Source organism: Lissotriton vulgaris, chromosome 7 (assembly GCF_964263255.1).
Source record: "Lissotriton vulgaris chromosome 7, aLisVul1.2, whole genome shotgun sequence".
In the NCBI taxonomy this organism is placed as follows: domain Eukaryota; kingdom Metazoa; phylum Chordata; class Amphibia; order Caudata; family Salamandridae; genus Lissotriton; species Lissotriton vulgaris.
In genome coordinates, this window is record NC_141695.1 from 233,707,476 (window position 1) to 233,729,921 (window position 22,446).

The window sequence follows — 22,446 nt, forward strand, 5'->3', positions numbered from 1 at the left end:
TGATTTGTCTCTAGAATAACATTATAAGATTATGACTTAATCTACAATCATTTCAAAACCTGTAATTGTGGGCCTTTTTTCCAGAGTCGTAATAATTGGTGTTGAACTTTAATGTAAGAGCCCCCATCACAGTGCACATACAAATTCTCTATCTTTTAGTCAATTCAGTTCAATTCAGATATGCTTTAAGGGCATGACTGCATTGCCAAACCTTTGTAAATAATGACAGTGTATTTTAACTTATAGGAATCATAGGCCACAGGTATTCTGCTGCTGCCTTTTCTGCCATCTATGGTTCTTCTCTAAAGCAGATCTTCTGTTTATCTGTTATTAATGTGATATTTTCATGTTGTAGTGAATTAATATGTGTTATCTGTCTCTTCCAGCACTTCCCTGTGGTAAGAACAGTCACTATGAGGCCTGTGGGAACGCCTGTCCAGCCAGCTGCTCTGACACAAATGCCCCTGACTCCTGCACTAGACCCTGCGTGGAGACCTGCCAGTGTAATGATGGCTACGTCCTTAGTGTCGACAAATGTGTGCCTGTGGGAAGCTGCGGCTGCACCTCCAATGGCTTCTACTACAAACCCAATGAGGAATTCTGGTACGATAACCACTGCCACAAGCGCTGCAAGTGTGACCCAACTCTTGGCATGGTGGTCTGCAGGAATACCAAATGCAAAGACAGCGAAAAATGCATGCTGGTCAATGGAGTTCGAGGCTGCTTCCCAGTCAGCTACTCCACCTGCACCGGGACTGGAGATTCTCACTACACCACCTTGGATGGACATAGATATGATTTCATGGGCACCTGCGTCTATCAACTGGTTGGCCTCGTCTCCACGGATCCCTCTCTCACTGATTTCACAGTCACAGTTCAGAATGACAACCGAGGAAGCAAGACGGTTTCATACACCAAAGTGGTGACACTGGAGGCCTACGGCGTAAACATAACCCTCAGCAGAGACTTCCCTCGCCAGATCCTGGTAAATATAGTATTTTAGAGTTAGACAGCTCAAGCGATAGTTTCCAAAACAAAACGTCTTGCATAACGTGAGTGCCAAATATTACCAAAGACTCCTTACTGTCAGGTGGCACACTGGTCAGTATTTTGTTTCCTAGCCAATAACATTCGCCTATGTTTGCAGATTTCACAAATGTATGTGAGACCACTGTGGATTTTATGTCTTTTGAAAACCACTACATCGAAACAGGAATTTAGGCATATGACATTTCCAACGACACAGAAACTGTGGGTCAATCATTAAATACCACTATAATACTATGTGGGGCTCTGCTATTGTGAGGGAGCAGGGTGGATATGGAAACTACTTTGGGATCAGAAGGATAAGAAGCACAAATGTGTGCCAGGAGCAGTGCCAAGCAAAGGACAGAGCACAGTAGACATGGGAGCGGTAGAAGTTGGACAATCACAAAGTGGAGGCTAATTGAGCTCTTCCTATAGTACCTTTCAACTGGCAATCACGCAGCAACATTTTCTAAGGTTACCGGCACAGCAAACACAAAAAAACCCAATGCTCAATGGATATTCATATCACAGATCAAACAATTTTGATACCCCAAATTCCATTCAGTGTGATAAGTATATCTTCAAACCCATACTTGGGCAAGCCACTAGATTTAGCCCAAAAGCAATATTAGTTGCAAGGGATATTTTAATTAAAAAATGTCACAAAAAAGGAAATGGTCTAGGGGGTCACTGTACTAAAATGTGGTATTCACCTTCACTTTCTTACAAAGTTATGTGAGACAACTTCATTAAAATAAAGCTGTCCCATTCTATTAAGTCTTGAATACTGGCACCATCTGATTCATGTCTATCAAGAGAAAAGTTTTTGGTATACTTTGACTCCACACTCATAACCACAAATCACACAAAAAATGGATAAAGGCTATATTAGTTAAGTGGGTTTTTTCAAATGATAGTTATTTTTTTAAGCATTTCCAGGTATTACATATTTCATTTTGCATTCACCCATAAAATCCCCCACCTGTGCCACCCTAAATTATGGCACACTTGTAAATATGTATGAAGCACAAGTATTTGATGCGAAAGCACTGATAACATAAACATTAGGATGTTATATCTACCTTGATCAAATGGCAGATCAGACTATGCATTGTCTAATTAAATGCCAAATCATCATTGTAGTGACCCTTCAGTATATTTGGGTGGGACCTCAGCCTGCATGGATTTGCTTTTCATAATATAAGCCGAGTGCCTCAAACATCATCTCTCTAACCACCGAATGCCACTCTGAAACTACTGCATTCCTTGCATCCAAATTGGCTCTATTTGTTGGGTGTGTTGAGTGGTGTATGTATCGTGGCGTGACTGTCAGTGATCAAGCGAACGAGGAAAGTGACCGCATCTTTCTTTTCTTCCTTCTTCAGGTGGATGGCCTTCTCACAGCACTACCATTTTACTACCAAACTAACAAAATAGTTGTTTACATCTGCGGTGGAAGGGGAATCGTCAAGACCGACTTTGATCTTACAGTTGCATTCGACTGGAACAGCCATGTCACGGTCACAGTTCCCAGCACATACGCCAATGCAGTCGGTGGCCTTTGTGGAAACTACAACAAAGTTAGCAGTGATGATCTGACCATGAAGACCGGGGTCAAAGCAACCAGTGTTGTTCAGTTTGCTGACAGTTGGAAGGTCAGAAATGTACCTGGGTGCACACCTGAATGCACTGGGAGGTGCCCGCTGTGCACTGATGCCCAGAAAGAAAAATACAAGAGTGGCCAATATTGTGGGGTAGTCAACAAGGTCAACGGGCCTTTCAGCAAATGCTACAATAGTATTGACCCAACACCCTTCTATAACGAGTGTCTCTATGATGCCTGTCAGTACAAAGGGCACTTCTCAGCATCTTGCAATGCCATCACTACATATGTTACTGCATGCCAAGCCCTTGGCATTCAGATACAAGAGTGGAGAGCGCCCTCATTCTGCAGTAAGTCGTATATGGATTTTTCATGTTCCGATTAGCAGTGTTTCCTCCTGCAAATGCTGCTTTTAGAATTCATGTGGGACCTTATCTCCAGCAAAATGTATTATTATGCAAAGATAATGTTGCATATTTCCAATTTGTGGGTTATTTATTTTCTCATATTTTTTGTCTTTGAGTGGTTATGCTCGTTTGCATCATTTTTGCCGTCATAAAACTAGTGTGACAACAAAATGTCTAGCGGGATCTGTAGAAATGATGTCTGCTGCAGTTAGAGATATGTTTTAATTAGTGGCTTCTCAATGCAAAATATACCCTCAGATACAGTTTTCAATTTTTTTGTTGATTTTTTTAAATTAAAGTTTTGAACTAAGGTGAGGGGTTGACAAAATAGTACCATATATACTGTCATGCATGCAAAGATACAGTGCATGCAATATCGACCAGCAGTTTTGTACTACAGAATGATTGCTATGTGACAATGCTATATTGAAATAGTTATATAGCAGTCTGATGATACATGGCTAATAGAGTGTGTATGCACCCCAGCTCAGGAGGGCTTCTACCGACAGTACATACATATGCAAAAATATAGGGCCCAATGTAGGTAAATCTCATTTACCCACTCTAGAAAACCGAATTTTACCGATTCGGTTTTCTAGTATGGCAGGCCATTCTTTGTCCGCAAACACATCATCTTCCCAGTGGTGCTGCAAATGTAAAAGCAACGTTGCTGTGAATCTAAAAACCGGTGTGTAAGATGTTTGCCCCACCCCATAACATGTACAAATTGTATTGTCATGTGCATGGGATGCTCCTGCTACATGTCACTCCATTTGACGCCTAGAGTTGTGCAGAAGGAATTGGACCGGGGGAGGGTCTCCTCCTCCACTACTGTGCCGAACGGCATCAGAATTCCATCCTGATAGAGAAATCCCATGGTGTGTAATCCAGACTCCAGCCAGGCAGCAAGTTCCACTGTTGTGGTAATGGTGCAGCCTCTAGGTGTGCCGTAAAGGTAGCTCCGAAACATAGTGGACCAGGGAGCGGGTTAGATACAAACTCCTTTAACAGCAGCAATATGCAGCATTAAGTTGCAGTTATTCCTGTGGTTTACTGCAAGTACAGGGGTGAAAGAGGCGAAGGGTCACTGAGAGAATCTAAGGCGGTGCCAGCATGGCAGTGTCCGATAAGTGTAAGCCCGCCAACCACTTGCCACCCACTGGGAGGCAAGATAGTACTTTTCCATATTTGGCACCAATAGTCCACCCTGCTCAGTGGGCAAATATAGCTTTGACAATGCCGCCCTGCAGCGCAAGGCACCCAAAATAAACTACTTCATAATTCCTTCAAGTGAGTGAAAGAAGGGGGCGCAACGTAGAGAGGCAGGTTGGTAAACGATTAGAGCAACTGGGGCAATGCCACCATTTTCAGAAGGGCTATGTGGCCCATAACTGATAGCGGGAGCCAGTGCCTGAAGGGCATTTGGGATCTCATGGCTGTTGTGGCCCTTGTAAGGATACAGTCAATTAAGTCAGCTAGCTGATGATACACCCTGACTCCCATGTATCGAAATGTGGCAGTTTGCCACGTTATGAGAGGTCCATTGAGAGCCAAAGTTGGGTCAGGGTAAGTGGGGGCAAAGGGAAACAGGCACGATTTAGCTCCGTTAATTCAGAAGGAGTGGCAAAACATTCAAGTGTGGGGGCTAAGGCAACAGGAACTGGGCCTAGGTACCAAAAGTACAGGAGCAGATTATCTGCTCAGAGGGAAATTGCATGGATGATGTCTTCCAGGGTGATACCGCAGTCTGCGCCTTGTGTTCGGAGAGCCATAGCAAGTGGCTCATCTGCCAAGGAGAACAGTAGTAGGGAGAGTGGGCAAACTAGGCAGCTGCCTCTGCATATCCAGATGGGGTCCAACATGTAAGCCAGTTTTGGCTTGGGCTACAGGTTGCATGGATAGTAGCTGAATCAGGAGAAAACAGCTCCCAGTATTATACCAGGGCAGGGTGGCAAATAAAAGTGTCCATTCTATGGAGTCAAAGGCCTTTTCCAGATCCAGCACCAGTCACCCACAGAGGGGCCATTGATGCCTGTAATATTTAAGGATACAAGAAAATGCTGCACATTTAAGAAGGTATTGCGAGCCAGGACAAACCTGTTTTGGTCAGAGTGGACCAGTGGCAGGACCAGTGGCACCAAACGATCCGCCAGAACTTCAGCCAATATCTTGTAGTTGGTGGTAAGGAGAACCAAGGGTTAATAGAAGCCCAAGGCGGTGGGATCCCCGTCATGTTTTGTCAAGTAGATAAGCAAAGCCTGGAGTAGGGCCTCGGGAGGCAGGAAGAAAATAGGGCCTCCTCTTAAAGGGCATTCCATTGAGGGGCCCATAGAGAGGCATATGCTTTATAATAATTGGCCAGTAGGCCATCCAGTCCTAGGGACTTGCCCGTCACAAGGGCCCTAATGGCCCCCTGTTTTTCAATGAGAGTAATGGGTACTTTGAGGTCTGCCCGTTGTTCTGGCATGATGGTAGGTTAGTGGATCGTGGAGAAGAATGTGTCTATGTTGGCCTGGCTAAGGTCTGTGTGTGACTGGTAAATTCAAGAGTAATGACATGTTAGTTCTTCGTGTGTGCCATGCTGAGTATGGAGTAGGCCTCCCATAGTGGATTACAATAAAAGATTAGGGTGTCTAGGATGTTCCTGGCATATCAGTCACCTCAGCAGTTGGTCCACAGTCAGATGAGGCCTTGGTACAAGAGGAGTGCGCAGCATAGTTAAGACAGTGCTTACGTTCCTGCAGCAAAGTGTGTTCGCAGCACGCTTCCCCTAGTAGGTGGGCATGCTGGGGGTCATATATCACCCGAGTCTTGTGTCGTAGAAGAGCATGCTAAACACAGGAGATGTCACCATCTAGCTGTGTGCGGATATTCTAGTTCAAACCCAGACTATATCCTCTGATGGTCATCTCGAAGGCGTCACATCCTGTCAGTCTGTCGGAGGCAGAGTTGCCCTTCAACTCACAGTAGTCGGCAATGGCTGTGCCCATGGAGGGCCGAAATATCGGGTCTTCCAATGCCGTGGGTTGAAAGCGCCACGTGGGAATGGCAGGGATCCCTATTGCCCATGCAAGTTGTAGGTTTTGTGGGTTGTGGTTGAAGTGAGTACGCCCTAGGTAGTCTGTTTGCAGGACAGCAGGTAGAAGGTTGGCCGAGCCTATAAAGCAATCAGAGCGTGCAGATTGACTGTGGAAAAGCAAATACTCCCCTGGCATAGGAGGAATAATCTGTGGAGAACATTTGGCCCCTCCACCACTTGTGGATATCGCCATCCTCAATTAGTGTTAAATATGTCTCTTCAAATAATGTTACATGGGTGGATCTATGCTTAAGGTACAAATACACAGCATAACGACCCAAGGGGTTGTGCATGTACATTTCCAGAATTTGTAAAGCTCGAACAAGTACCTGACGGCGTCAAGGCGCTGGGGGCCATTGGGAAGATTAAGCGAACTATTGCCCAGAATCACATGGTGCTGGGCTGATCTGCCGCTGGCGTCGGGGATGGAACCGCGAGCCCCCGGGTTCCGGAGTCAGCCACCCTGGCCACTGCACCACACCACTTCCCCACAAGTTCCCAGTTATGAGGGTAATGTGGGTCTTTTGGGATGTGTAGTACCACTCCTTAGGGAGTTGGCTCCATCCGGAAAGGGGGACTGATGACATGCATGGATTATGGAGGGTGTGAGCGGTCTGAGGGGTATTTAACCATAACTGGGGTGGATAAAAAAGAAAAAAACGGTAACAAGAAGCCTTACCAGAGAAGAGAGACAATAGGCATCCGCCCAAACTGCTTAGTTAACAGAAGCCATCAATCAGCCTTACAAGTTGTTCAAAAGAAACATGGGAGGAGGTTTACAAGCCAAAGATATACCACCACTATGTCAAGGGTGGATGTACATCAAGCGCTTCAGTGAGCTCCTGTGCGACAGCGCTACACAATAAAGCAGAAGCGAGCTGCGCATTATGTAGGGAATACCTTCAATAGAGACCAGGTCCCCGGCAGCTGCAAGGAAACAATTGGTAATAAATGCATGAAGAAAAAAACACAATAGCAGAGCAGTGTACCGGGGAGCAGACTGGGCTTAAGGTGCTGTATTCACGGCCAGGTAACATAATGTTGCCTGCTGTCTGTGAGATCTCCTCAGGTAGGGTCAAGGAATTTGCACTAGTGAGCCACATGGTTTTAGAGCGTCTTGTGCCCGGTAATTCAGCAGCCGTAATAAGAAGGGCTCGGAATTGGTGCCAGGGGGTCCTTCGGAATGGCACGCGGTGTGCGCGATCAACAGAAAAGAAAGGAGAGAGTGCAGCTCCCAGGAGTAGAACGCAGATCCAGTCTTCAAAGTAGTGGACTGCATCTTGGCCTTCGACTCCTTGCAGCAGGAAAATCTTGGGGCAGGAAAACCACGCAAATATTGTTCCTTCTAGAGCGTCCCTCCGCATCTTCAGCTCTGCACTCTAGGATGTGTTCGTGGTCAACTAGATCCTGCAATATAGAGTACGATGCATAAGTTGCTGACTGTAGTTCAGCCAGTATCTGTACGACACCTTGGGCCTCATTTATGAGGATGTGTGTCACTTTTATGCCGCCGGTGCGTCTTTTTTTGTGACGCACCAGTGGCGTAAAAAATGCGCCTTGTTGGGCCATATTCACAAAGTGACGCTTCTAGGTAGATGCGTCACTTTGTAAACCCCTTCGCCACATTATACCTGGACCAGGTATAATGTATGCAAGGGGGGCGTATTGACATAGGGAAGGGTCGTAGAAGTGACGCAGTGAAATCTATGAGATTCTGCAAACCCAGCTGGTTTCTATAGACTGATGTCTGGCGTGATGGCACAGGTTGTATTTCTGATCGTAGGCGCTCCATGACAAGGTTACAGGTTGTCAGTCAGCCAAAGGGCTCAGGTTCGGTGGAGTGTGCCTAATGTTTCCAGTGCTCAGACTAGCTTGTTCACCCAGTAATCGGGAGTTGTGTGAGCAATACAAGACGCAAGGTCACTAGGCACCCAGATTAGCACAAAGGGAGGGTGCCTGGGGCTTGCCAGCCAGGAGCACCATAGTACCAGGGGTTGTGCCTTCAAGAAGGGCCCGCTTGCATGCGTCCTGCTTGTGTTGGGATGCCACAGCACGAGCAGCACAAGAAGGCTCCAGGCAGGTGCACCAGTTTTCGAGGGCGCAAGAGGTGACTTGATGTTTGACTCTCTCATGTGCTATAGAGGATGAGCCTCGGCGCTTCAGCATGGGCAGCCCCCACCCCCGAATGCGGCCCACTGCGCTGGTCATGCAATACCTCATGCAGCAATGGGGGAGCAGGGCAATGGCATGTTCCCCCTCCCATGATGGCCTCTAGTTTGTCCCGCTTGGTTAACCGTGCAGCAGGTATGTTCCAGTGTGAGGAGGGCGTGTCTGTGGTTTGTTTACTGGCAGCTGCCCCCGGCAGGGGAGCACCTCAGTGGCGTCTGGACCTGTAGCGGGGTCCAGGCCCGTCTAGCTCTACAGGCAGCTGCCTCCATCAGGCGAGCATTCCAGTGGCATCTGGACCTGTAGCTGGTGGTCCAGGCCCAGTCTAGCCCCCAATCCACATTTGTCACCCTGTGGCACAGCATCAGCGAACAATCAGGAGCAGGCCCAGGCAGGTGCAGGCTGGTAAAGCTGGCCCCTGCACCCCTCATCAAGGCTTCACCTAAGCAGCACCACCAACGTTGCCAGCCAGTCACTTTTCGTGCCGCAGCTACCAGGCCTAGTCCCAGGCTGAAGCCCCGGCCGCAGGCAAGGCCGCGGTCACTGACTAGTAAATGTATGTGGTCTCTGGTGCCGGGCTGCATCATCATCTCTGGCTATCACTGTTCACAAGTCCCCTGCGCCTCAGCCAATCCAGAGGGCTGGCGCTCACCCCCCAACTACAGAGTCCCCACTTACCCCCAGTGCAGGTAGCACTGTTCCAGTCGCCGTCTCCCGCTGGCTTCCAGGCGTCTCTCCACCGCAGCCGCAAAAACGAAGGAAGGGGTGACTTGGCAGCGCAACGGCACTGTGGCGCTCCCACACACCCGCAGCAGGCCTGACCAGTCGTCAGGTGGAAGCAGGCGCAGGCAGGAGCTTCTGGGCAGCCACCAGGGCACCGGGCCATGAGGGTCTCAGAAACAGGAGGCTCCTCTCTCTGTGGGGGGCACCGCAGTACGTCTCACAGCTCCAGCACGCGCACAAGTGAGCAGAGTGCTCCCCCCAGGAGGATCGAGAGAACTGTTGGATTCGGTGACGGCCAGTCCGACACTGCCGTCCCCGGCCCATCCCCACGCGGGCATGAGCACCAACCAGGTCGAAGCTCCTTGAAATGGCCACCAATTGACACAGTGAAGGCAGGTGCTGGTTCAGGGTGGCTGCGGGAGTACAATGGGGCAGCCAATAATGCCCGCTTGTAGGGAAGATAAATAACGGAGTGGCAGTGTGGAAACTCCTTGGAGTGGCCCCCACCATCTTGGCCCTGTTAGCCACGCCCCCCACTCAGATATATTTTTCATACAGATGATGAGCAACATATATTTTGCATAAATTTGGGAAAATCTATGCACCTACCATACTGTGTCCCCACTTAGTTGCACTGTTAAAAGTCTATTAGTTGGTGATGCCTCTTTAAATGAATGTCAGCCTGAATCCCATACTGTTGGAGGGCATCACTGTGACGGCTGACACGTTGTTCCTCAATGGATCTTTCGCTGCCATTTTAAAACTATTGACAAGGATCCAGCCTCCTAGAATAACCCCTTGTTTAAAATCTGCACGGCCCGACCTCAGGCCATCTATCAAAGTCTTTTGGAGTCCTGACTGTTTAGGTGTAATTTTTTTATAAATCCATACTTGTCACCTTTGATGAAGTTGGCTAAAAAGCAGAAAGGGATGTTGGACCAGAAAGGCTAAATCCATTAAATCATTTCGCAATATGTACAATAAATAAACATACATAGAATGAATCGAAATGCAAATGATATATAGTCACTGGTTTGCCTAAAAAAATCTGTTATGGATCTGGCACTACATTGTAAACCGGTTGCTTAGAAACACATAAACTTTGCACTTTCTGCACACCTAAAAGTAAAATAAAGTGTAATTAATGACACTCAATCAATCAATCAATCAATCAAGGCATTTGTAAAGCGCACTACTCACTCGAGAGGGTTTTAAGGCGCTGGAGGGGTGGGGTGCTGCTACTGCTTGAATAGCCAGGGCTTGAGTAGCCTCCTGAAGGTAAGTAGGCCCTGGGTCTGCCGTAGGAGGATGGGGAGGGTGTTCCAGGTTTTGGCGCCGAGGTGGGAGAACGATCTGCCGCCGGTGGTCGTTCTTCGCATGCGGGGGACGATGGCGAGGGTGAGGTCGGCTGAGCGGAGCTGGCGGTTTGGGGTGTAGAAGGTGAGTCATCTGTTAAGGTATGCCGGTCCGGTGTTGTTTAGTGCCTTGTGTGCGTGGGTGCATCAGATACTTCTGAAAAGCTGAAAACTAAACTATGGGAACAAAAGTAACATTCAACCAGATTCCCGGGACAGTGTGGTGTACCCACCACAACAGTTATTTAGGATCCATTTCAAGACTGCCATATCTTGAAATAGTGAAAGACTTAGGAAATTTGTTAAGGTTATCATGCTATAATGTTGGTCAGTGATATGTGTCCCCTTCTCCCCTGCCTACCAAAGAGTAATTCACTGGGGATTTTGGGTAAATTATTTTCAACTCTACTAGGATACCAGGAAATAGATTAAGAATTGTTGTTTGATAATGAAAATGCTTTTAAAAAATGTAAGCAAAAGACACACAATTAATGGACGGAATGCAGAACAAATCAAAACATTCACCCCCAGTCAAGAGATCTGGGTTAAATCCATCATTCTTTTGCTCACTATGCCACCCCAGTTTAGACCTGGCCATAGGCAAATCAGTCTTGACCCTGTGCCTCATTGGAACTGTCCAGCCCGAACTGCCAAGCCAGGTCCTCCATGGACCGGAAACAAGCATCCTAGGACCGGTTTCGGGGTTTCACCCTTCTTCAGCCAGTGTAGCTTGATTCCAGTGGCACAGTGAGTCCGGGACCCACGTCTGGGCGTACATTATTAGTTTTTCAGTGCACTTATAGGTATACTATTTCTCCCTGTTCTTAAGTCATGCCATCAGTTTTTCTCAATGTACTGATAACATATAATGACCTTTTCTCAACCGACTTAAAATCACTATTACTTTTCATCAGGGTAGTTACTATATAATTATACTTAAAACTTACTAAATACTAATTATTTTTTTCAATTAACTTACGTTATAATTTTCTTCAAATTATTGACAGCATAATATTACTTTTTCCTAATGTTCTTGCATATTACTTGTATGCATTGCACTTACAATTTGTCACTTTTAAGGAGAGCAAGATGGAATCTCCGTGAGCTCTCGTCACTCGGCCACCCATGCCGGAAGCGTTACGCTCGGCCAGCTGCCCTGCGCAGACCTGCCAGATGTCAGAGAGAGAGCGTGAAGGATGCAGAGGCTGATTTTGGCACGGCGAGGCTGGAAAGTTACTGGGGCGTTAAGAACGGCGAAGACACTTAATACTCTTTCTAGAGCGGACACACAAGCCGAGCTCGCCGACCAAAATTTCAGAGCATTGTGCTGGGGTCACTCCTTTTCTTAACCGCTACTGTTTCCAGCCCACAAACTCATTGGATTTTGTTGTACTTTGCGGCTGCAAGTATTCTTCAAGCCAGCCTCTTTCTCATTATCCCCTCGGTCGCGGGCAGAGGACATCTATGCATAATATTTCACAGCAGACGGTGCATCATGAACTCCAGAACAGCGCGTAAAGGCCCCAAAACAAAGACTCCGGTTGCTATGAGTGAATCAAAAACCTCCCGGGGCTCAGTGACAGCGGCTGATGGAACGGCCATACCAGGAGGAGCATTGGGAGGATCTGCCACCCTCAAACCAGAGGTTAGTGCTGGGCTGAAACAACTAGGGAAACCAATGGCTAAACCAGGGGTGAGGGGGGGCGATTAACCCCTTCGCTGCAGCGGCTATTCCGCCGCAGCGCTAAAGGGGCGGGGCGGCCGCGCGGCCGCCGCATGCTGGTGACAGAACCGCTCCGTCACCAGCTACAGTTGAGCTGTGCTGGTGACGGAGCGGTTCCGTCATGATCCGCCCCGCTCATTAGAACGCCCGCGCAGGCGCAAAATCAGCGCCGCGCAGGCGCGGCGGCCGGGCCATGACGGAACCGCTCCGTCATCAGCACAGCTCAACTGTAGCTGATGACGGAGCGGTTCCGTCATCAGCATGGAAGGGGTTAAAGACACTAAAATTTCAGATGCAGCCTGCACCCCCGCCCCCCCACCCCCCGGGAAAAATCTTTCTGGGGATTAAAAGAATCACCACAACCCCGCGCTTAACCCCACGTTACATCCCAAAGCTCTAACTATCTCACAACAAGAGGGGAACGCAGAGAAAAAAAGCCTTGGAGGGGGGCCCACACTCGATGCAGAAGAGAATGTTACTAGGTGGACTAAGACACCTGAACAAAACCTGCTCCGATATCAGCGACCATATTACCATGGTAGAGGCACAAACAGAACATCGAGAGTCAGAAAGCCTTGCTGCTAAGCAAAGGGGGGAGTCCAGTACAGCCTGTATAATCGACCTAATGACAAAGATGGACGATCAAGAAAATCGCCAGCGTCGAAACAATTTACGCTTGCTGGGCATTCCTAAAGGGAAGGAGGGGGAAGACCCAAGGCGCTTCATTGTCAAGCTGCTGCAGGAGTCCTTCCCTGATGAGACCGGCTGGGACTGGGACCATGATGTGCAGAGGGCCCATCGCTTCCCCTTTCACCTAAAGCGACAACACAGCCCTGGAGGGCACCCGAGAGTCTTTCTGGTATATTTTGGAAACTTTCTCCTTAGGGAGATGATCTACGACAAAGCCCGCTTCAACTCTAAGAAAGGTGCCAATTGAATAACTTTCTTCGCAAAACCAGACTTCTGCCAGCAGACAGTGGAGTGCAGATGGCGCCTCAGACAATTAATTTTACCTTTTCAACAGCAAGGGGCGGATGTGTATGTCATGAACTCGGCCAGGCTCAAAATCATCTAAAACGGAACCACCAAGATCTTCCACTCTGAAATTAAAGCTGGGGAATATCTGGTCGAATTGAAGATGAAAAACACCAACAGATGAACTAAGCTATAATTGACAATTTCCGCTCTTTACGTATGTCACTACGTTCTTTTATTCTCCTCTTTTTCTTTTTCCTTTTTCTTCTCTACCTCTTATTCTGTTCCTCTTTTTCTTTTCTATATTACCCCTCTTATAATTCGCATATAGCAATTTGCGTTTTTTTTTTCATGATTACTGCCCATTTTAGATCAAGAAATTTAAACCGGGCCTTTGTTTTTTTTTGTTTGTTGTTTTGTTTCTTTTTTTCCTTTTTTTTTATCTCTCAGTCCGGCGTGGCTGACGGCTGGGGCTCAGGTAGATTGCCATCATTCAGGTCTTTCCTGATTGCTCTACAAAAGGGGGGGGGCACAATTGTGCTTTTCTTTTTTTTGAAAAATTGGCTCAGGAATCTGATGTAATGTATTTTGTAATTTGTATCTACTTATATATGCTAAATAGAATGTACAGAATGTACTCCATTATTTTTTTTTCACTTAAAACTAAGATTTTTGATATCGAACGCCACTATAAATCTCTCTAGATGGCTAGCTCAGACTCTTTAGGAATTGTAACTGTGAATATCTGTGGACATAATGATCGCTCCACACGGCAAAATGTGTCTCAGGGTCTTAGAACTCTGAAACATACCTTTTATAACTTTATGTTAAACATAGTATTACTTATTCTGCTTGCGAAATAAGTATGTGGTACTATTTTTTCTCTCACTGTATTCACATGCTTTTATTTTTCATAGTGTACTTACAAAATGTTATTTTTTTCTCATTATGTGTACATTATTATTGTTTTCTGAATGTAACTGCATCATATTATTACTTTTTCACCACTTACAAGATATACATTTTCTCTGTCGACCTATTTTTTCTCGAAGTGCTTACAAGATGGTGTTCTTTTTTCTACTAGGTCCATCTTGCCCCGTGAATATGCACTATGAGGTGTGTGGAAATGGATGCCCTGTCACCTGCTTTGATCTTTCCGCTCCAGTAGGCTGCGATGCCCCCTGTACAGAAGGATGCTTTTGCAATGATGGCTTCATCTTGAGTGGAGACAAATGTGTGCCAATCGCACAATGTGGGTGTGTGTACAATGAAAGGTACTACAAGAGGGGGCAAGAGTTTTATCCAGGTGGGTTATGCGAGGAGCGCTGCACGTGCGGTGACATTGGAATTGTGACCTGCATTGAGGTACTCTGTGGTGCCAATGAGGAGTGCAAGGTGGTGAATGGCATCCAGGGATGTCAACCAATCACCTTTGGAAAATGCGTTGCATCCGGAGATCTTCACTACATTTCATTTGATGGCCTGTCCTTTGACTTCCAAGGCACCTGCACATACATACTGACCAAAGTAATTGAAGATGAAGATGACTCAAGACTGCAGACATTCTCAGTTGTAACAGAAAATGAAAGCTTTGGTAACGGCAATGTGGCAGTTACCAGGATGGTGGCCGTTTCTGTGGATGGGTATACTATCATCATCGAAAGAGGGATGAAGTGGAAAGTCAAGGTGAGTTCAAACCTGCATCTACTCAGGTTTTAAGGTATCTTTCATTTGAGGGAGAAGTGAGGGTGCGGCATTCCTTGAGTAGACCACTACTGTACAAATACCTTAAAAGTAGTGGCGATCAAGGATGGGAAATTTCAACAACAAGGCTAGTGGCTTGACCTGGTATTCATTGTATTGTTTATGAGCACAGTGCTTCAGTACACTATATATGAAAGTCCAACAGCAAAAATGTCACATCTGAGATCGTAAATACAGATGAAGAGAAGAACAGTAACTTTCCTGTAACAATGTTGTCATGTTCTTTCAATGTTATCTGGCAAAAGGGAGTGTATTTCAAGAAAGGTTATCCTCAGTTTAATAATTAATTTCTCCTAAAACCCTTGTCTCCGTTTCTGCATAAAGCCCATTGGCGTTGACTTTATGAAGAGGAGCAAAGAGTGATGGAAACCCCAACCAGGGATTTATTTATCTGTTCAACTTTAAAGTGAATCACTAGGAAAGTTATGAAACCGTAAGCTCATGAGGACAAGATGATAATTACATAGCACCCCGGCAGGCAAATAGGGAAAATTGGACTTAAATCTTCCACTAAGGCAGAGGTTAAAAGACTGTCTTTTTTAAATTCTCTGTTAGGGTAGATGTTTCACCACACAAATGTGTATGTCTGTAATGGGAGATGCCATTTTGGTGAAAAAGTAGATTATCTCAAAAATTGGGGTTATATTGTCAGTGACCATCTACTAGTCTCCTCATTACACTGAGCATTAGGAGCTAGTATGTTAGAGACACCATATCCAGCTTTCACAAAGATGGAAGTGGTCCAAGGGGGCAGTTCCACCTGATAAAGTGGTAGATGAATCAATATAAACTGGTTATATAAACCTCAGAGACCCCGATTACGAGAAGTTAAACTGCCAAAGGTTTGATAGCTCTACCATACCACCCCCTCAAAATAAAGATGAGTAGCTGGATTGTGCGCAGTCCTGACCAATTATTCAAGTAAGGCCTTTGCTAGTCATCGCATAGATCCTACACCATGGAGCCATAAAGTTACCTGATGTGAGAAGAATTTGTATGCAAAAAAAAAGTAAGTGCAGTCTTTGCAACTATTTTCCCATGTCTGATTTTTATTGGCAGGTTGACGGAGAAATTAACAATTTACCACTGACCCTCAATGACAGCTCAATATGGATCAACCAGGAGGGCATAAATATTGTTCTTCGGACTCGTTTTGGTCTTACTGTGCTTTACGACACGGTCTATTATGTGATGATCAGCGTCCCCAGCACCTACAAGGGGAAACTGGGAGGCCTCTGTGGCAACTTTAATGGAAATAACAACGATGAGTTCCAGCTGCCAAATAAAGAGATTTCCACTAATGTGAAGGACTTTGGCATTGCATGGAAAGTGGAGATTGATGGAGCTGAGTGCACAGATGACTGTGAGGGTCAGTGCCCAGTTTGTGATGCAACTGAGATCGCACCATACGAGGGTGTGGATTCCTGTGGGATGATCACCGACACAGCTGGACCTTTTAAAAACTGCCACGCCAAAATCAGTCCCATAGCCTACTACAACCACTGCACGTACGACTGTTGCGCCGTGGCTGGAAGCGGAGATATTCTTTGTAAGAGTCTTCAGGCGTACACGGCGGCATGCCAAGCTGCCGGAGCCAATATTTCATCATGGAGAAGCGCCTCATTCTGTCGTAAGTGAACACAATATAACAAAAAATATATTTAATGGTCAATTTTTTCCTACCATTTAGTAAATAGGCTTATGTGCTGCATCTAAAAAGGAAAAAGGTTAGATTAACAAATCATAAATTTCAAGAGCCATAATGATAACCTACCAAAATTATGAAAAGTAGTCATGAATGAAAGAAAAACCTAGTACAGTGCATAGACACAGGCAGTCATTAAGCTCTGCACGCAGCTCTGCAATGAAGAGTTAGGTCCAGCAAGTCCCATTTTTATTTTGATGAAAAGAAATAAAAAGAGGACTGAAAGACCGATCCTACTTGAAAGCGGCATGCTGGAATCACGTGCCAAAGGAAAGGGAGCTTAAAGGGATACTGCTAAATATAAACACACTAAGTAAAGAAAGGTGGGATGCAGATAGGAAGAATACATTCTCTCCTGCAGATACAAAATAAATATAATCGTATATGTATTGGTCAGTTAGTTTCTGCAAATTGCATTTGATCTTTGTTTTTCAGTACTGTCTTTGTAAGATTTGCATGCATTTTTTGACTCAGCATTTCAAGATGTTATAGGATATCCCGCCAGGAAATAAGTGACACCTGAATATTTCCCCTCCTAATGATTTTGCAAGGTGATCTATTTTTAAAACAAATGAATTCAGATAAACAAAGAAGTTCCTGATTTCCAAAAATGTATAAGGGTGTGCACCCCTCAAATAAATCGCATCCAACCAGTTTAGGGAAAACATAGGTTTCCTCCTAGATCTTGGAAATTTCCTGAGAGCGGCTCATGATTTATCTGTGCAGGCAAAGAATACAGGGGACTAGGCATAGCACTCCACAAACTAATTCAATTATACATCACATACAAAATGGGTATATTATTAGCTCTAGCCTAGACTTCTTGATTTGAACTTGTATCGTCTCCAGCAGGGACAATGCCTGGTGCCATTTAAGCACAGAAGCCAGTATTTCTTAAAGGAGAACAAACATATTCTAATGCAAATGTGGTCAGAAAATAAGATCAGCATGAGAGTGTGACACACCTATATGCATTCTAAAAATGTTTTTTGTTTATTTTGCCCTTCAGCCCTCACCTGTGGTGCTAACAGCCATTATAAGCTCTGCACGTCCACCTGTAATTTTGGCTGCGCTCTCCTTGCTGGACCATCCCAGTGTACTAAACAATGCTTTGAAGGCTGTCAGTGTGAGGATGAATACGTCTTCGATGGGGACCGCTGTGTGTCCATGAACGAATGTGGTTGCATGTACAATGGAAGATACTTGAAGGTAAGTGCCATACCAGGTGTGTGAGGTCATTAGAGTTACTGTGTCACCTTGAATTCAATTCACCCATTCCAGATCTCTATTGAACAACAGAGACAGTATCATTTACAGATATGCTCGCTCAGTGCAAAGCTGACAAACTGTTTTGTTTTTGCTTTCATACTCTCTAAAATGCAGACATTTAACAATTTCACTTATTTACTGCATAATTTCGGACAGTACAGCTCAGAAATAGGGAGCAGTGGCTGCTACTTTATGTTTCTGAGATTCTCAAGCTGAAAATCTTGATCTAAATAGCACAAAGTCCAAGTTAAATTCATGAATTCTAGACAAGTGGTTCTAAAACTTTAGACTTCTGCGGATCCTCACTGAATTACTACTGGGACAATGGGACCAGGGCCTAAGCAACGCCTATGATCTGAATTTGAAAAACTATTTATAGGCATGCAGAACAAGTACACAACAAAGAAATACACAAATTATTATATATTTTATGTAATTCACAAACAACAAATATACAGATATATAAATGTTAATGAGAAGGTTGCAGCTTTTTAAAAGATTTTTTCTTCCTAAAAGACCACGTGATATGCTGGACTCCAGCATATTACTAGGTCTTTTTCGCTCCTAATGCATACTTGCTCTTTGTTGCTACATTCTATTTCTTCACTTAAGTCCACTATTTGTCCATACAATATTGTAGGAGCTGTACTTGTGCTGCTCCCACAAATCAAACTAAGGAAGCATTTTCCTTGTTTATGTATATTTTTATGGATCTGTCAATATGATTTGATTTTGTAAACAGTTGTGGAAGCCACTCAGAAATTAAGAACCGCTATTTTTAGGTCGAGCCTATAGCATCACTGTGCATGCTTTGAGAGGCATACAGTATTCAATATGGAGTGGAAGATCTGTGTAAGCTCCGCCCACTAACCACCCATCTTTTTCATTGGTTTGTGTCTTAAATACTGCCTTCCGATTGATTTTAGGCTTGTTAGTCCCTCCCTATGACAGCCATGTTGTGTTTCCTTCCATGGCTTCTGGCCCCTTTACTTCGAGTGTTGCACAGTAGTATTGTGAGCACTACTTTCTTTCCATGCTTCCCTTCCCCTCCCACAGTCCGTACTTTCTCACCGCCCCCGTTGTTTGTGCCGTCTCGCCCGCTCATTTGCAATGCAATAGGTCTTGCGTAAATGCGAGGCATATTGCATTGCAAATGCTTGTTTTCTACCTGGAGACGTAGCTGCTTCAGTAGCTGCTGGGTTTTATCGCATCTGAGTCTGAGCTGCCTCATGCTTGTGAGTTTATTGTAGACGGAGACTGAGCTTCCTCTATCTGCTGGCGCCCTTTGCTGGTGTTGCGATGAAGGCAATAGTGTTTTGTTGTGGAAGATGCACAGCTTAGTTTAATAGTAGGATAGTCTTAAGAGTTTCAAAAGTTGTTTGTTTTTAGTGGTGCTCAACCTGGAGACGTCGAGGGTCCGACGACGCCGGTTGAAATAATTAAGAACGTGTGGCTAGAGGATCTCTAGTTACATCCCATGGTTGGCACTCATCAATGTTTGTCTTTCCCTATTAAAAGGAAACGACTTTCATACACAGTTGTAAAGTTGCTTTCTTTATTTTGTTTTATAGTTCAGAGTTCATAAATGTGGAGATTCAATTTAGTAAATCATGTTGGATTTCATTTGCAGATCATAGCATTCATTTTTTTCATTTTTGAGTTCAGGCACTGTCATTTTTGTGGGTCCAATGCATTTCGGGCATTCGCTTATATGCCCTTCATCAGGGAATTGACACTAAAAAATGATAATAATAACATAAATTAATCTAGGACCTAAGTGTGAATGCATGTATATACAGTACAGAATACACGACATTTCAACATGGCTAGGTGATTACAAAAGGTGGTTCATGGTGAATAACATGTGTGAGGAAGAATGTGTTCACGTAAAGACAAATCAAAAATAATGCAGGTGTGACAGCACTTAATTTAAGGTGACGGTGCTCGAATGGTCTCGTTATACTATCTGGTTTAAGGGGTGTGGGTTCTAAAGTAACCCATTGTATAGTTAAATGGGGAGTTTGGAGTCGAGCGTCACTTACATGCCTGTTTATTCCGATGATCGCGCAATCTGTAAAGAGAAAGATAGACAAAGAACCGTCAGCGCCTCTGGGCGTGCGGTGCTCCGTAATGCTCGCGTCTTAGAAATGTGGGATTGCAGCCACTAACCTGAAATGGAATTCGGTTGTGATTTATTCGGCCGGTCGATCGTCTGCTGCAGAACGCCGGTGGAAGCAAAAGCTTCCCGCGTTGGTTAAGTTCAAAGATCGGCTAACACGTGATTAATCACGTGTGATTAGAAGGGTAAACAGACTGGGGAAGCGCCGTTTCGTAATGAATGTAAACAAAGAAGGGCCATTCACTGAAAAAAGTTCAGGTCGAAATTGAGAAAAGTTAAATGGTGAAAAATACAATGTGCCAGTGGAAGAAAAAATACACTGTGCCATTTAAAAAGATGTATAACCTGCCATTTACGGGGCAAAAGAGGGGGGTGCACGAAAACTGTTGTAGTCTAAAATAAAGTTCTACGTGGTGGGGAGTGTATTGTGTCAATGATGTGTGGGAACATACACAATAACATTCAATACGACATCCAGAGCAAAATACTTTACAGATAGCATGCAAATTCAATTCTTTCATTGAGTCCTGTGGGGTTCTGGGTTGATAATTTCTGAATCCAGTAGTTCTCCCTGCGTAATAGGAATTTGTTATTGTCTCTGCCTTCTTGTTTGGTTACAGTCTCGAGAACGATAAACTTTATTTGGGTCACGTTGTGGGATTGCTCTACAAAATGAGCTGATAGTGCTGACTTTGAGTTTCTCAGTCGGATGTTAGACTTATGTTCCGTGAGACGGACTTTGATGCGTCATTCGGTTTTCCCAATGTACATTTTGCCACAAGGGCATTTGATTCCATAGATTAAATTAGAGGTGTCACAGGTTGCGTTCACTTTGAGTTTAATGGCGTGGCCTTGACTAGGATGGTTAATAGTGTTCCCTTTGATTATATTATTGCAGTTACCGCAATTTAAACAAGGTTTTGTTCCAGTAAAGATGGTGTTTTCTTTGGATTTCCTCTGTAAGATCTCTCCCAAGTTGTTGGCCCTGGTATATGCAAATATGGGTGGTTGGGTAAATGAGTTTCTGAAATCTGGTTCCAGGTTAAGTATAGCCCAATGTCTCATAATGCTCTGTTTGTATTTACTACTGCTCGTGGAGTATTTAGAAACCACTACTGTACGTGTTTGTTCGGTTTTTGAAGTTGGTGTTAACAGTTTGGATCGGTCCTGTTTATCGATTCTCGATGTGGTTTCTTCGATTAGGGCTTTGGGGTAACCTCTCTTTGAGAATTTTTGTGACATCTCTGTAAGTCTTTGCTTAAGGGTTGTTGTGTCAGAAGTAATTCTTTTGACTCTCGCCATTTGTGAATATGGTAGGTTGCGTATTAGGTTAGGTTCATGGAAACTGGAGTGTAGTAATAGATTGTTTCTGTCGGTGGGTTTTACAAAAAGATCTGTGCTGAATCCGTGAGGTGTTACTGCAACCTTCACATCTAAAAAGTTGACCGACATTTCTGAGATGTCCCAGGTTAGTTGGATCCTCTGGTCCATGGTGTTGAATTTGGTAAGTTCCGTTCTCAGAGACTCTTCTGTGTCTGACCATATTATAAAGTAGTCGTCAATGTAACGAATTAGCATCTTTAGGTGGTTGGTCCAATTTGTGTTGTTGAGAATGTGTAGTGTTTCATACCAATGCATGAACAAATTCGCATATACGGGTGCGGCCGAATTGCCCATGGCCATCCCGGTGAGTTGTTGGTACCAATGGTCTTGAGTTTTGAAATAGCTGTGGTACAGGGTAAAATGCATAAGTTCCATTAGGAACAGTTGAAAATCCTGGTCTAGGTCAGTGTTTAACAGGGCTGATTCCAAGGCTTCTATCCCCATGTTGTGGGGTATGCTGGTGTATAAGCTACACACATCCGCTGTGCATAAGATCACTTTTTCAGTGGGGTTTAGTTTAATTTGTTGCAGTTTGAGCAAGAACTGTGTTGTATCCTTGATATACGTGTCCATAGCTTGGACGGAAGGTTGTAGGTATCTGTCAATTAATTGACCGATCGGTTGATGTAAACTGCCTCGGGTAGAGACTATGGGTCTCATTGGGGGGTTTGTGAGGTTTTTGTGGATCTTAGGTACCATCTTAAGTGTTGGACTCCTCGGATTGGTGGTAGTAAGAAAATTCTTTGTCCTGTCAGTGATAACCCCTTGATTATATGCCTGGTCGATGATGTTTTTTAAGGTGTTGGAATATCTGAGGTAGGGTTGGAGTCCAATTTTTTGTAGGTTGTCATGTCACTCACATGTTCAGTGATTTTGTTCTCGTACATTGATGAATTCATAATGACGATTGCTCCCCCTTTGTCGGCTTTGGTAAAGGTGATTCGGTTATTATTCGCCATTCCGTTCAAGGTATCCCAGTCCTTTTGGGTGATGTTCTTAGTCTTAGGTTTGGTGTATTTAATTTTCATGATGTCTTGTTTGACTAGATTTTCGAAAAGATCAAGGGTTTTGTGGCTGGTCGGAGCCTGGAATGAACTCTGTGGACGTAGTCCCAGTAGTTGATCTTTTTCTGACTGTGGACGTTCT

The 22,446-nt window shown here is 44.8% G+C and overlaps 1 protein-coding gene across 1 annotated transcript in view; it reads left to right on the forward strand.

The window, feature by feature from the left end:
• LOC147701272 (IgGFc-binding protein-like) overlaps positions 1 to 22,446 on the forward strand; it is a 901,303-nt gene that overhangs the window by 122,231 nt on the left and 756,626 nt on the right. The window contains exons 13-17 of the mRNA XM_086929332.1: positions 387 to 985; positions 2,415 to 2,982; positions 14,145 to 14,746; positions 15,884 to 16,454; positions 17,539 to 17,738. Coding sequence (XP_086785458.1) covers positions 387 to 985; positions 2,415 to 2,982; positions 14,145 to 14,746; positions 15,884 to 16,454; positions 17,539 to 17,738 — 2,540 coding nt within the window. The remainder of the gene's footprint in view (positions 1 to 386; positions 986 to 2,414; positions 2,983 to 14,144; positions 14,747 to 15,883; positions 16,455 to 17,538; positions 17,739 to 22,446) is intronic.